Below are 14,376 nucleotides of genomic sequence, written 5' to 3' on the forward strand. Positions count from 1 at the left end.
GTTGTTTTCTCCTCCAGACTATTCATCCAGTCTATCTTATCTAGATAGATCTGTAGAGATAATAATAGGTATCAAAAACCAAGCCATAGCAAGAGAGGTGATCAGTGAGAACACAGCGATGGCAACAAAAAAGGAAACCCATTACCCATAGAAGAATAAATTAATTAAAAGAAAAAAAATTTAAGCAGAAAGAAAATCCTGTAAATAGATCAAGGTCTGATTTTTGATCTCTAGGCATATCCTTCAGTCAGGACCTATGGGTTACCATGCTCTGATCCCAGAGTCTGTCCTTTGTACTCCCTTGGGGGGCTCTCTGCTCTGCTCCCACGGTTGCTCTGTTGCCTGCTTTTAGTGGTTTGCCTCAGTGTCTCAGGGTAAGTCTGGGCCAGTCCCCACACCGAGTCTCCAGTGTTGTCCCCCTTAGAGCCCAGGGCCATCAAGGGACGGTGTGTCTCGTGGTGGGATCAGTCATATTGTCCACTCTGTCCATTGGCTGTTCAGAGCGGGGATGTCGTCCTCCAGGCCTGGTGGGTCAGGATGTGCTCCACTCTCTCTTCCTCCCCCTAAGTGCTCCCATTTGCTCTGGTCAGACATGCTCTGCTCCCCTAGCTGCAGCTTCCTTGCGGTCCTCTCAAGTAAATTCTTCTTGGGGGGAGGGGCTGTTGTCCACGTAGCTGGCATAGGGGCCGAGCCCTCAGGCCCCTCCACTGGCTCCGCACTCCTTGCCAACAGGAAGTCTATTGGACTGCCAATCTACTAATGTTATGTCCTGAAAGATCATCATAATCTCCCAAATTACCAGTCCAAGAGCATTTTCTCAAGTCTTTATTCTCCTTGACTTCTCTCTGGCATTATTTTTCCATCTCAGTTTCACAGCACTACATTATCCCAATTCTTCTTTCCTTTACCTTTCACTCATGTAACTCTGAGGGTTTACCAATATTCCCTTTGGGGCTGTTTGCTCATTCTTATATCAGTACTCCTTCAGAAAGTTCATTTCTAACATGTACTCTCACTCTCTCTGCTCATCTAAACATTTTTTGTATCATGCTACTACCTCAGACCTAACAAGTATAAAACCAACCCCAATTTTCTTGCATTTCAATATCACTTCATACACCCAGCTGTAAGCCCTTAGTATCTCTGTTACCCTAGTCACATCTCAGAGTTCTGATGAAACTCACTAAACTCCCTGACATTGAGTCAATGCTGACTCATAGTGACTCCCAGTGGGCTCCAAGACTGTAACTCTTTATGAGAGTTGAAAGCCCAGTTTTTCTCCCACAGAGCTGTTGGTAGTTTCAAACTACTGGCCATGTGGATCACAGCCCAATGCGTAACCACCACACCATCAGGACTCCTTAGAGTTTGTATGAAGTATAGGGAATTTGTGCATGTTCTGCCTTCCCTGATCATCTTCTCCAAAGCAAACGATCAGGGGCGAAAGCCATTCTGTAGTACCTCTGAACTATAGCCAAATAAGACAGACTTCGTTTATTTATTTCTTTGTTTGAAATGGAGTCTTTAGTGACACACAAGTTCAAGTCCATTGTCCATTTACTTCAGCCACTCAGACCACTATTTAGGTTTGAGGAATACAGAATCTGGAGGGATTTTTGTTTGTTTGTTTTTAAACAAACACATTGTATGTATTTATACAGCCCATCTCAAGAAATGAAATCAACAATATCCTGTTAGCCTCCATGTATATAGTTTTCTCTTTCACCCCAACATCCTTCCTTTCTCCTTCCACAAAATCCTATCTTTCTCTCTCTGTGTTCCCACCCCTGTCACTGGCGCTATTTGTAGTCATCCTAGTCTTATCCTTTGGTGTATAAACATTGTTTTTCTTTTTTCATCTCATAATGGTATTAGTAAATATTTATCTTTGCAAGATTGACAAAGTTTGCTTCTCTACTTTTGCCCATGTCTGTGGTGTTCAAGAGAGTTGTCATTTTTTTACTACTTATTGGCATATTATCCATATATCATACAATTCAATAGTTCAATCACATCACGAAGAGTTGTATAATTATCACCACAATCAGTTTTAAAACATTTTCTTCATTATTTTACTCATCATTATTAGCTCCCCATTCCCCCCAAACTCCCCTGCTAAATCCCCAAGGAACATTATTCCAGTTACTATCTCTATAGATGTACCTATCCTAGATTTCACAAAAAGAAAAACATTAAAAATAAACTAACATAATAAGAAAATAAAACAGATAAAACCTCATTTGAAATAAAGTAGAAAACATTAAAACTAGAACAAATTTTAAATGTGTCACAAGGGAGATCGAATGATAAAGTATTAAATTTTAGCCTAATTGCATTTGCAATAATCCACTTTCCAATGCATTCTGCATGATAGCAAGGCTATTTACATCCCTGGTTTGTGGTCAGAGAAGCTTCACTCGAGGCTTACTCCAGATGTTTTTCCCTTTTCATTTTTTTTCAACTGAAGCAACTTTAAAGTGGCTCAAAAGGGAGACCAAATGATAAGATACTACATCTTAACCTAACTATTTCTGCTCTAATCAACTTCACAATGCTCTCTGATAACAAGGATATTCACATCCCTCAACTATGATCACAGGGGATTAACCAGAGGCTTAATCCATGTGTGGACCCTATAAATGGATTTTGGTCTTCCACTATCATCCATATCCTTAGGCAAACCAGGTATTCACAATTTAAGCTCTGATACCATTCCCTCCTTCAGATCTGGGTTTTATTCTTTACAATCATTGGATCTCACATGTTGGTAAGCTTCTTCAATGGGAACATAGTTGACCCCTAACTTGGATGGCTACTTGTTTTAAGACAGGCCTTTAAGATTCCAGAGCCTTTAAGATTCTAGTCAGTATTCCTATTATATATATATATATATATAATCTTAGAAACATCACTGCCATTTTTTGTTAGAGAACATTATTTGTCATCCCCCTGGGCATCACTTCCTCTGCCATCGAGTCAATGTTAATGCATAGTAACACTATATGAAGTGGGTATAACTGTCACCTGTGAGTTTCATTAGACTGTAAATCTTTACAGGGGTAGAAAGCCTCATCTCCTCCAGAGATGTCTGGTGGTTTGGAACTGCTGACCTTGAGGTTAGCAGCCCAGTGTATAACTACTACACATAGATAGTGTTATTAATTTACCCAATGGTTTAGAATTTAAAACACTGTTGAGAAATGGAAATTATACCAGTATAGGCAAATTATTAATTGCAATACATGAATTGCTGACTTGTACAGATTAAACCCTCAAATTACTGGCACTATTTACACAAACAATGGGGGTTGGTGACAGGGTAAAGCTTAACAATATTCATTCTTTATGACAGAGCCACCCCTCCTGGATTAATACAGATCACAATGAAGGAAGAAGGGCATTAAAATAGTAACTATATAGTAGTTCCAGGCTACCATTCATTGGGCACCTTCAAGGACGAGATTCAAACCAAAGTCCAGTGTCTGCCGGTCCAGTTTTATATCTTTGGGATAGCCATCATCTGCTTCTTCTCACACTAGGGAGTTTCAACCTTAAGTCCAAGGGCTGCAGGTGACTTGGAGGTAAAGCCCAGTTCCCTTAGTGGGGTTTCCACATTTAGTCCTTCTTTTGTGGCCTATAAATGATGTTATTCTCCTTGAAAGAAAAGAGCCGAATGTCCCAGTAGTCTGTAGCACAGACTAAGTCACCAAGGTCTGCATGGAGACGAAGTCAGAAGTGGCCAATAGGAATTTAGTACCAGGCATATTTTCTCCTTTAGTATCAGTATCACTATCAGTAGTGTTGGGCATTTTTTTGCCCTGATGGAAGATTGCACCTCCCCGTTTTCCTACCAATGGACAGAAATCACCTTCTCCAAGACACACATGTATTTCTCCCCGGCATTGTGACTTGAATTTCCGGTAAAATTCCCTCATCTCTGTAGTAGGAGTGTCTGTTAGATTGGGGTGACTTTAGTAAAATTCGGTATGGGAACAACTCTAGGATCTCTCCCTCCAAATCTTGAAAAAATTGAGGAGGTGAGGTGTGGTAGTTACATAATCTGGTGTCAACTTGTGAAGGGGTGGAGTTTAGCCTGTCAATCAGGTCACAGCTTGATGACCTCATTTGGAGGCGCCACAGAGATAAATAGCTCACTGGAGGTCAGATATACCCAGACTCTCTGCTACTTCTTCCTGCTGACAAGACACATGGAGCTACACTAGAGTCTTAGGGCTGGAGGACTCACGTAGAGTCCCACGCCAGCACTGAGATGCTTCCACTGCCACTGGATCCACAAGACTTTCCACCTCCTTGCCTGTGATCTTCCTGCATTCAGCATCATTATATATGCTGTGTGAGTCTGAAGAGAAACTTAGAGACTGGTATCAGACTTAAGTGCTAATATCAGACTTGTGGAATTGAACTAGATGGGGCTGGGATGTTTTCCCAATATCCAATTGCTCTTTTATATAAAGTTCTTACTTATACACATATGAATGTCTCTGGATTTGTTTCTCTAGTCAACCCAGACTAAAACATGAGGTTTTCTCTGTAGAAGTAGCTCTCTACCTCATTGCTTAGGAGATCGTATCTTATCCAACATTTACTATTTTCTGTTTTACTGAATTTTGCTGTAAGTGTAAGTATTCTGTGGTATCTCACTGTTGTTTTCATTTCTATTTCCCTTATTTCCAATGAACATGAGCATTTCTTCGTATGGTTGTTGACAGCCTTGATTGGGTTATTGTTATTTTTCTGGTTAAGATGTTGCTAGTTTTATATAGATTTTGGAGATTTGTCCTTTATCTGATGTATTGTTACTAAATATTTTTTCCCTACCTGTAGGTTATCTGTTGATTCTTTTGATGAGGTCTTTTTTTAAAAAAAATCATTTTATAGATGAAGTCTTTTTAATGTGCATAAAAGTTGTATACTTAGTAGCTCCCAGTTATTTAGTCTAGGAGCATGGTAATTTGTTCCATCTGTGTAAGTTTCTTTTAGTTTCTTAAAGTTGTTTTGCAGCTTTCCTTGTATGTCTTTTGTTTCTCTGGTCACATTTATTCTTAAATATTTTACCTTTTGGGTAGTTATTGTAAGTGGTATTGTTCTTTTAGTATCTTTTTCAATATCATTATCTTCAACATACAAGAATTAACTGATTTCTGTATGTTAATCTTATAGCCTGCTATGTTGCCAAATTTTTCAATTACTTTGACCAATTTTTTAATTGAATCTTTTGGGTTTTTAATATAGGATTATGCCATCTGCAAATAAAGAGATTTTTATTTCTTCTCTACCTGTGTGGATACATTTAATACCTTTTTGATGTCTTATAGCTCTAGTGAAAACTTCCAGGACTATATTAAACAAATGTGGTAACAAAGCCCAACCTTGTCTAGTTTCCATTTGAAGAGGAAATGTTTTCAATTTCTCTCCATTAAGTGAGAGGCAGGCCATTGGTTTCATATATATTCCTTTAATTTTGTTGAGAAATTTCCCTTCTATAATAAGTGTTTTTATCTGGAATGTACATTGAATTTTACCAAATTCCTTTTTCTGTATTGATTGATATAGTCATATGGCTCTTCTCCTTTATTTTCTGTATGTGGTGAGTTATATTGATTTTTCCCCTAATATTAAGCCATTTGATCATCATGTTTTATTCTAGTTTAGTTTTGATGCTTTGTTGAATTCCGTTGGTGAGAATTTTATTGAAAATCTGGGCATCTATATTCATTAGAGATATTAGTTTGTAATTTTCAATTCTGGTGATGTTTTTGCCTGGTTTAGGTATCAGAGTTATAGTTGCTTCATTAAATGAGTTTGCAGTATATTGTCAATTTGTATACTGTAGAATAGTCTATACAAAATTGATATTAAGTCCTCCCAATGCGCCGGGGAAATTCTGCCACAATCCAGACCCAAGAGGTCCAGCCAGATGCTGGGAGCCAGTCCACTGCAGATCAGTGGTAGTTACATCGTCTGGTATCAATTTGAGACTATTAAGAGTAAAGGGGTCGAGTTTAGCCTTGATGATCTCATTTGGAGGTGCTATGGAGATAAATAGCTCTCTGGAGGCCAGACCCATACTTTCTGCTTCGTCTTCCTGCTGACAAGACATATGGAGCTGCGCTGATGGAGCCAGAGCCTTGGAGCTGGAGGAGCCACATGGATATCCACCCCAGCGCGGAGATGCCTCCACCACCAGTGGATCCACAAGACTTTCCACCCACTGGTCTGTGATCTTCCTGCATTCACCATTAATGCATGGCTGTGTGAGTCTGAAGAGGAATTTATAGACTGGTATTGGACAAATGGGCTAATATCGGACTTACGGTTTTGATCTGGACTGGGCTGGGATGTTTTCTTAATATGCAATTACTCTTTATATAAAGCTCTTTCTTATACACATGCGTGTCACTAGATTTGTTTCTCTAGTCAACCCGGACTAACCCAAGATCCAAGTCTCCCCAGTCCGGCTGACATACATTGAGCAAATTGGGACCCTTTGCGCCCCTCACCTTAGAGGTGTGTGTATGCACCTGGCCAAATTCTCACTCAATCTCTCTCCCATAATGCTGACAGAGTGGTGTTGATCAGCGACAGGAGAGAAGGGAGTGTGCTCTTCACTCACCACAATGGTCTGGAGCACCTGGTTCCTGGCAGCAGTGTCTTGTCAGGATGGAATAACATCCATGGCTTTTCCCCCTTTTTTCTGGGATTTTTTCTGTCCGTTTATGATTAAGGTGTCTTTTCTAAGAGGGGAGATTTGGAACTCAGGTTGCTACAATCTATTCACAACTTTAAAAGCTTGTCTTGAGAAAGGGATTAAGAGTGGCTCCAAGTAAGTGGTTTTGTTATTTCCTGTTTGTATGTTTGTCCCCCCACCCCACCCCCAGGATCCCAGTCGACTGTACTATGAACCAGCGGAGCTGAAGTTATTTGAAAACATTGAGTGCGAATGGCCATTGTTCTGGACATACTTTATACTTGATGGGATCTTTTGTGCCAATGCAGAACAGGTAATAAGCTGCTGAAAGTTTTTTCTAATACTGAAAAAAACCTCACTGCCTTTGAATCAACTGTGACTTATAACAACCCCATAGGACAGAGTAGAACTGCCCTTGTGGGCTTCCAACACTGTAAATCTTTACAAGAGTAGAAAGCCTCATCTTTCTCCTGCAGAGCTGCTGATGGTTTTGAACTGCTAAGTTTAAGATTAGCAGCTCAACCATAACCCCTTACATCCCCAATTATCTATGGAAATAGAAAGCCAAGTCTTTCTCCCACAGAGTTGGTGGTGGTTTTGAACTGCCAACCATGTGCAGTCTAAAACATAACCATTGTACCACCAGGGTTCACTGAGGAAATTAGGTTCAGAGTTAGAAAATTTTGATATATTTGTTTTTCTTTTTCTTTCTCTCTCAATTTCTTGGCTTTATTACTAAAAATTGATTAGCCCAAGTGTGGTTTTTAACTCCTTCCATTTCTCTGTTTAAAAGGTAAGAAATTTTTTTCTTGTTTCAGTGAAGAAGAAATCTCAAAAGCACTTTGAATTTCAAAAAGTTTTATAAGTATAGAGTACATTTAATTCTATTGCAGTGCAACATGTGTATATAGGACTTTAAGAAGTTCATAGAAAATGGAATGAAAACAAAAATAGAAAGTTTATTTTTCAGCACAGCTCATCATCATATTCAATGTCATATTCAAGACACTTTTGTAAGTGATGATACCACCAGTCATTTAGTTCATTCCGAAAGAACTAATTGTACTAGAAATTTAACTACTCCAGTGCAATCTTTTTAACATTAATGACTGAAGAAAAATGGGATATTTTTTCTTAGAGATCATTAGAGATTTTTTTTTAAACCAAGAAACAAATGTCAGAAGGCGCCAAATCAGTGCTGTAAGATGGATAGATGCTTACTGATTCACCATAAGCACTCACCAACTTGCCCTTGTTTGATCAAAGGAATGAGTAGGAACATTTTAGAGACGGAGGAGGACTTTCTAATGGAGCTTTCCAGGTTATTTTTGTGCTCAGGTTTTGGCTAACTTTCTCAAAATACTCTCATAAAAAGTAAACATTGTTGCTCTTTTTCCCCACAGAAAGTCAACAAACAAAATGCCTTGATTATTTAACAAAAAATCTGTTGCCATGACCTTTGTTTTTGGCCACTTTTACTTTGACTGGATCCCTTCTACCTTTTGGTAGCTCCTACTTTGATTGTGCTTGGTCTAAAACAGTGCTTCCGAAAGTGGGTAGCACTGCTTCCTTGGGGCATTAGAAAAATCCACAGGGACTGCAAAACCGATACCTATACTTTCCTGGATTATATGCTATAGTAAAAAATTGTTTTTATTTCCAGGGAGGCACTGCATAATATTTTTCCCCAAAAGGCAAAATAAATTTAGGAACCTATGATCTATACGATCATACTGGTATACCATGTTTCATCCCGTTACAATTCTTTTCATAAATGCTTCAAGATCTCCGATGCATTCATTTTAATTAAAATTCCCATTGACGACTCTGCTCTTGTCTGCAACTGATCTGGGTATAACGCTTTGGGCACCCATTGAATAGAAAGTTTGTTCAAATTTAATTTTTCAGTTGGAATTGTGTAAGCTGAACTAGTTGATATGTCTATGGTGTTAGTCATTTTTTCTGCTGTCAATCATTGGTTCCCTTCCATTAAGGCATGTACAAGATTAATTTTTTCCTTGAAAATTGATGCAGAAGGTCTGCCATTTCAGACTTTATATCCAACATCATCTCATCTTTCTTCAGATGAATTATCCATTTATAAGCTGCCGATTTCTTTGTGTTATTGTCCTCATAAACTTTTCATCAAGCATCAATGATTTTACCATTCTCGTACTCAAGTTTCACCATAAATTTGATATTTATTATTCCTTGAATTTTTGTAGAATTTATGTTGCTCTGTTCTGAGCTCTTTTCAAAGAAATATCTTATCCTTCTTAGAGCTTCAAACTAGGTCCTATTTGGACATATTAAAACAATGTAGTATGAGCTTATTTGGGTGTGAAAAAAATGTAAAGCCATGCATTATATTTCCATACTATGCATTTCCATAAACTTATGGAAGATATTTTCATATTTCTTAAAAATAAAAACTACAGAGCTTATGGGATGATAAGGTTACTGACATAGGACTTAAAAACTGTCAATAACATGTTAAAATATAAAAACCTAATGAAATAGTAGTGTAGCATTGTACATGTTAAATATTTTGAAAAACAAACAAAAAACCTCAGTACCATCAAGCCAATTCCAACTTACAGCAACCTTATAGAACAGAGTAGAACTGCCCCTTCAGGTTTCTAAGACTTTAAATCTTTATATAAGTAGACAACCTAATCTGTATCCTGCAGAGAAACTGGTGTATTCAAACCACTGACCTTGCAGTTAGCAGTTCAGTGTGTAGCACAGTACACCACCAGAAATCTTTTTATATAGTTTTACATAGCAATATATAAATACTATGATAAATATAGCATTCTTACTTTGACAACATCCTGAAGTGCTGTATAAATATGCACCTATGTTTACACTGACAGCCACCTGCCTAGCTCCCATGCCACCACCTTATCTGTGAAAGGATGAGAACAAAAGAGAGGGGGAAATTAATGAGAGAAGAAAGATAAGAACAAAACACAGAGGAGAAAATTAAAGATAGGCCAGGAAAATTAAGGAGGAGGAAGCCATTGTGCAGCCCAGGTTGGCCATGAAAAGGGGCCCCAATTTATAGATTATCGTGATGTGGTTTGTCTTAGGCTGGGTTCTTCAGAGAAGTAAAGCCAGTGGAGCTTATATATAAAATATGTAGAAATTTATTTCAAGAAATTTCCTCACACAGTTGTAGAAGTGGGCAAGTTAGGTCAAGTTCCAGTTCTGTGAGTCAGGAGGCTTCTCCTGACTCTCATAGCTGTGGAGGCTGATGGTAGGCAAGATTGGTAGGAAGAGAACAAGCTGGGCACTGCGGAAGCAAATGAATCCAAGTTCAGTGGGTCAGATGGCAGTCCATCAATGACTCTCAGGATTCCAGACAATACGGCACATGGTTGATGCAAATGGATGAACCAGATGCAGGACTCAGACAATAAAAAGCAACCAAGTTTTTCCAGTGTCCCCTTTTATTGGAAGCTGACCACAACTCTGAGGAAACTTCATTTTGATTCATTACATCAGGACTGTGATCTGAGTAAAGATGTTGCATCCCACCCTAATCTTAAAACCGAATGGGTGCTAATAGTAGATCCTGTTAGGTCACATCATAGGAAATTACTACATCTTAACTGCCAAATCACTGAGAATCCTGGCCCAGCAAAGCTGACACAATACCGAACTATCACATGGTTGAAGTTATCTGAAATCACAAAGAAAACTGTAGTAGCATGTGTGACTGGTATCATTCTCCTCGTGAGGTGTGTATACAAGGGTATACCACTCAAAAAATGGAAAAAAAAAAAAAAAAAAAAAGCTCCGCTAAGTGGAGCTTTCATACTGTGCATTTTTCTTGCTAGGCAAGCATTGAGCAACTTGCTCTGAGTTAATGCACACAGTGGTGTCACTAGGGAAGGTTCTCTCAGGTCACAGTAAATTTTTTCGTGAAAGCAGTTTCACTTGAAGCTCATTTTGTTTGTGTGTGTGATGGCCGAATTAAGAGAACAGTGTGCAGCTGTGAAATTTTGTTTTCTGCTCAGGAAAAAATTGTGAAGAAACTGTTGTGATGTTGAACACAGCTTATAAGGACAGTGCTATGGGAAACACTCCAGTGTACGAGTTTTTCTCATTTCAAAAAAGGTGCGATGTCAATTGATGACAAACCTGGTTCTGGACATCCATCAACTTCCTGAATAGACAAAAATGTTGACTCATAGTGCATTTGCAGTTTGTTCCACCAAGTCAGACTGTTAATCAAGATTTATATTGAGGTTCTGAAAAGATTGTGTAACAATGTGAGACAAAAAAGGCCTGATTTGTGGCAGATGGGGGATTTGTTTTGCCACCACAACAATGCACCTGCTCATGCAGCCATCTCAGTGCACCAGTGTTTGATAAAAAACCCATCATGCCTCTCTTGTCCCACGCACCTTAATCACCAGACCTTGCTCTGTGCGACTTGTTTTTGTTTCCATGAATGCAGATGAGCATGAAAGAACAGTAGTTTGACAATGTAGACAAGGTGAAGAAAAAAACGAGGTAGGCACCGTCAACCATCCAAATAGATGAGTTTGAAAAATGTTTCCAAGAATTAAATCACAGATTTGACAAATGTATTAAGTGTAATGGAAAGTACTTTGAAGGTAATAAGGTTGTTTTGTAAAAAACAAATTTAATATGTAACTTGGGGCCAGGGTGGGGATGGTGGTATTCCAGGTATTTTGGGGGGGGCACCCCCTCATATGTCTTATAGAACGGAGTATATTTTTTTATTTTTACTGTAAGTTAGGTGAGGATTTACAGAGCAGATCATCAGTTTTATATTCCACAACGCATACAAATTTTGTTTCCATTAATCCATTGCAATCCCCTCAATGTACTATCACTATGTGTTCTGAGAATGAAGTTGTATGTAAGCAATTTTGAAAGTCATGTTATACTCAAATTATTCTCAAATATGTTAAATGTACTGGAATAAAACAAGTGCTATAGCAGAATTTGTATTTTTTAACATTAACTACAGCTTTTAAATTTTTTTATGTATGCTAATTTGGAACAAATTGTTGAGTTTGACTTTAATAGGAAATCGGATTCAGCAGGTTAAAAATACAGATTTCAAAAACCAATACATCAAAAGTCAAAGAGTAGTACATAGAAAAAAAAAAGAATCCTATGGAGGTGGGCTGACCTGGGCCAAAATCTGAACTCAACCACTTGCTGTATGATTGTTTTGATTATTTTATCACACTTTTGAGCCTCACTGTAAAAAAAGTTATATTTGTACATCCTTTTTATATAGTTATTAAAAGTAAATGCATTAAAGTATGCCCAAAAAAGTCCTAGCATGGTATTTGGCCTATAGAAAGCATTTAGGAAATATTATTTCCCTTTCTTTCCCTAGGTGAATAAATTCGTTTGCAGTAGGGCTTTCTTTGGCCACAAACCTTCTTTTGATTCCCAAGGGAATGCTCTATAAGTTTTTTCTCCTGCCTTTCTTTTATCTGCAGGTTCAAGAGTATAGAGAGGCTCTTGAAGGAGTTCTTATCAAGGGCAAAAATGGAGTCCCACTTCTGCCAGAGCTTTACAGTGTTCCTCCTGACAAGGTATATTGGACAGCACTGAGAAACAAAGATGTAATGTTTTAAATCATTGCCACATTAGAGTAAAATAGTTTTCAATTTTTCATGAAGTTTTTCTTTAATTATGGCATAGCAGAAATATTATTTTATTCATTTAAACATAAAAATGTAAACAATCTCAATGATGACATTATTGCAAAGTTGGAAAAGGACAAGAGCCATCGTTTAGGTTTTGAATATGGTATAAATATCTATAGGCAGAACTAGAGTGAGATTCGGTATCAGTTTTCACAATTTTGGATTCCTGCTTAGAAGCTTATATCTGGGGTTGTCTAATAAGATCTGGAAAATGAAGCATGTACTACCTTCATTTCCCCCAAAATGTCAGTCAAAAGTACCGTTGTTCCTCTTCACTATGGGAAAGAACATTATAGGCATTGGAGAAATGTAGTTTTTCTTGCTGATGGAGATGGGTAGAACAAACTACCAGAAACAGGAATAGCAGAATCACCTGAGAGCGTGTTAAAATTAGATTTGGGGCCCCACCCCTAGAACTGCTTTAATCTGAATACACGTTTGAACAAGATCCTCAGATGATTTGTATGCACATTGCATTTTGAGAAGTTCTGCCCTAGACTATAGTTAGAGTGCTTGGATTTTCATTGCATTGCATATGTGATTGTTTTATGGAGTAGAAATCAGAATCCAGACTTAGCATTTTTATTGTACAGAATGAAACCTTCCATTATCTCAGATGGCCTGTTCATGGTTTCTCTTAGGTTGATGAAGAATATAAAAATCCTCACAGTGTGGATCGTGTCCCTATGGGCAAGTTGCCTCACATGTGGGGTCAGTCTCTATACATCTTAGGAAGCTTGATGGCAGAGGTAAGGAGAAATTTCAAGGCTCTCCAACTTTTTTTCTGTCTTACTATAAGAATTGAATTTGTGAGTAGCTCATTATGTCTGACGGTGGTCTTTTGCTTTTGTACTTTGCCTTAATTACAGATTCTCAGAATGAAGAGCATGGCCAACCTTTAACAAAAATCTTTTCCCCTTGCAACTGTTTGTTGTTGTTGTTGTTGTTGTTGTTCTTCTTCTTCTTCTTCTTCTTCTTCTTCTTCTATCTTCTATCTTCTTTACTACCCAGAGGTATTGTTTGGAGCTGCCAAGAGATCTTGGATCTTTCTCTTTCAAAGCTTTCCTTAGTGCCATACTTGGGGACTATTTAGTATTACCACTTACAGCTATTTTTTATTTATTTGGATGATTGTTTTGTTATCCTTTGCTATGGCCATGATTGCTCGATTATCTTTAGTTGACGGAACAATGGATCTAGTAAAAATTGGCTGATGACTTGTTTAAAATAATCCTTACCCAGTGACTTTCTCATTCAATTAGAATAAATTAAATGCAGTGAACTAAGGAGGAGATAAGTAAACAAAAACTGAAGAAGTCGAAAGATTTCTACTGAGCAGGAAGTTTAGCAGATATTTAAGGGAGCTTTTAAAATATTCATGGAAAAAATCCATGATCTTTCCATTCCATTTTTCTGTGAACTTTTTGCAATACCCTCATATGAATGAGAAAATAGGACCAGTGACTTAATTAATATTAAGTATTATAGTCTGATCATCTAATATTTATATCTAGAGTGGTTAGGAGGTAGGGTCAGAATACTGTTTATAATTTGTACCATTTCTATTTCCCCCCAAAATATTTGTAGCAGCCACTGGAAATTTACTTCAAATATGAGGGTAAGTCAAAATTAACTGCCAGAGAAACATGGCAACTCAACAAAATTGAACACAAATGTAATAATATGAAGCTGTAGTTTCTCCACATACGTTCCATACATCTGAAGGCATTGTTTTCAGTTCTGACCCTTCCTCTGAATAATTCTGCTCTTTGATTTACACCCCATCAAAATGACGATTTTGGCATCTTTGAGGGGCACAAATCATGTCCTTTTTCAGTGTTCTTTTAGTTTGGGCAGCAAAAGAAAGTCTGAAAGGGCAATATTAGGGCTGTGGGGCAGATGGGGTATGATTTCCCCACAAAGCTCTCACAGGACAACCCTAGCTACCCTTGTAGAATGAGCAAGTGC

The 14,376-nt window shown here is 38.0% G+C and overlaps 1 protein-coding gene across 1 annotated transcript in view; it reads left to right on the forward strand.

Moving 5' to 3' along the window:
• The window catches only part of PHKA1 (phosphorylase kinase regulatory subunit alpha 1), a 245,264-nt gene that overhangs the window by 75,054 nt on the left and 155,834 nt on the right, over positions 1-14,376 (forward strand). The window contains exons 10-12 of the mRNA XM_045290221.1: positions 6,900-7,022; positions 12,199-12,294; positions 13,050-13,157. Of these exons, the coding sequence (XP_045146156.1) occupies positions 6,900-7,022; positions 12,199-12,294; positions 13,050-13,157 (327 nt within the window). The remainder of the gene's footprint in view (positions 1-6,899; positions 7,023-12,198; positions 12,295-13,049; positions 13,158-14,376) is intronic.

Source organism: Echinops telfairi, unplaced genomic scaffold, assembly GCF_000313985.2.
Source record: "Echinops telfairi isolate 266 unplaced genomic scaffold, ASM31398v2 ScPeMD7_34;HRSCAF=130, whole genome shotgun sequence".
Taxonomy (NCBI): domain Eukaryota; kingdom Metazoa; phylum Chordata; class Mammalia; order Afrosoricida; family Tenrecidae; genus Echinops; species Echinops telfairi.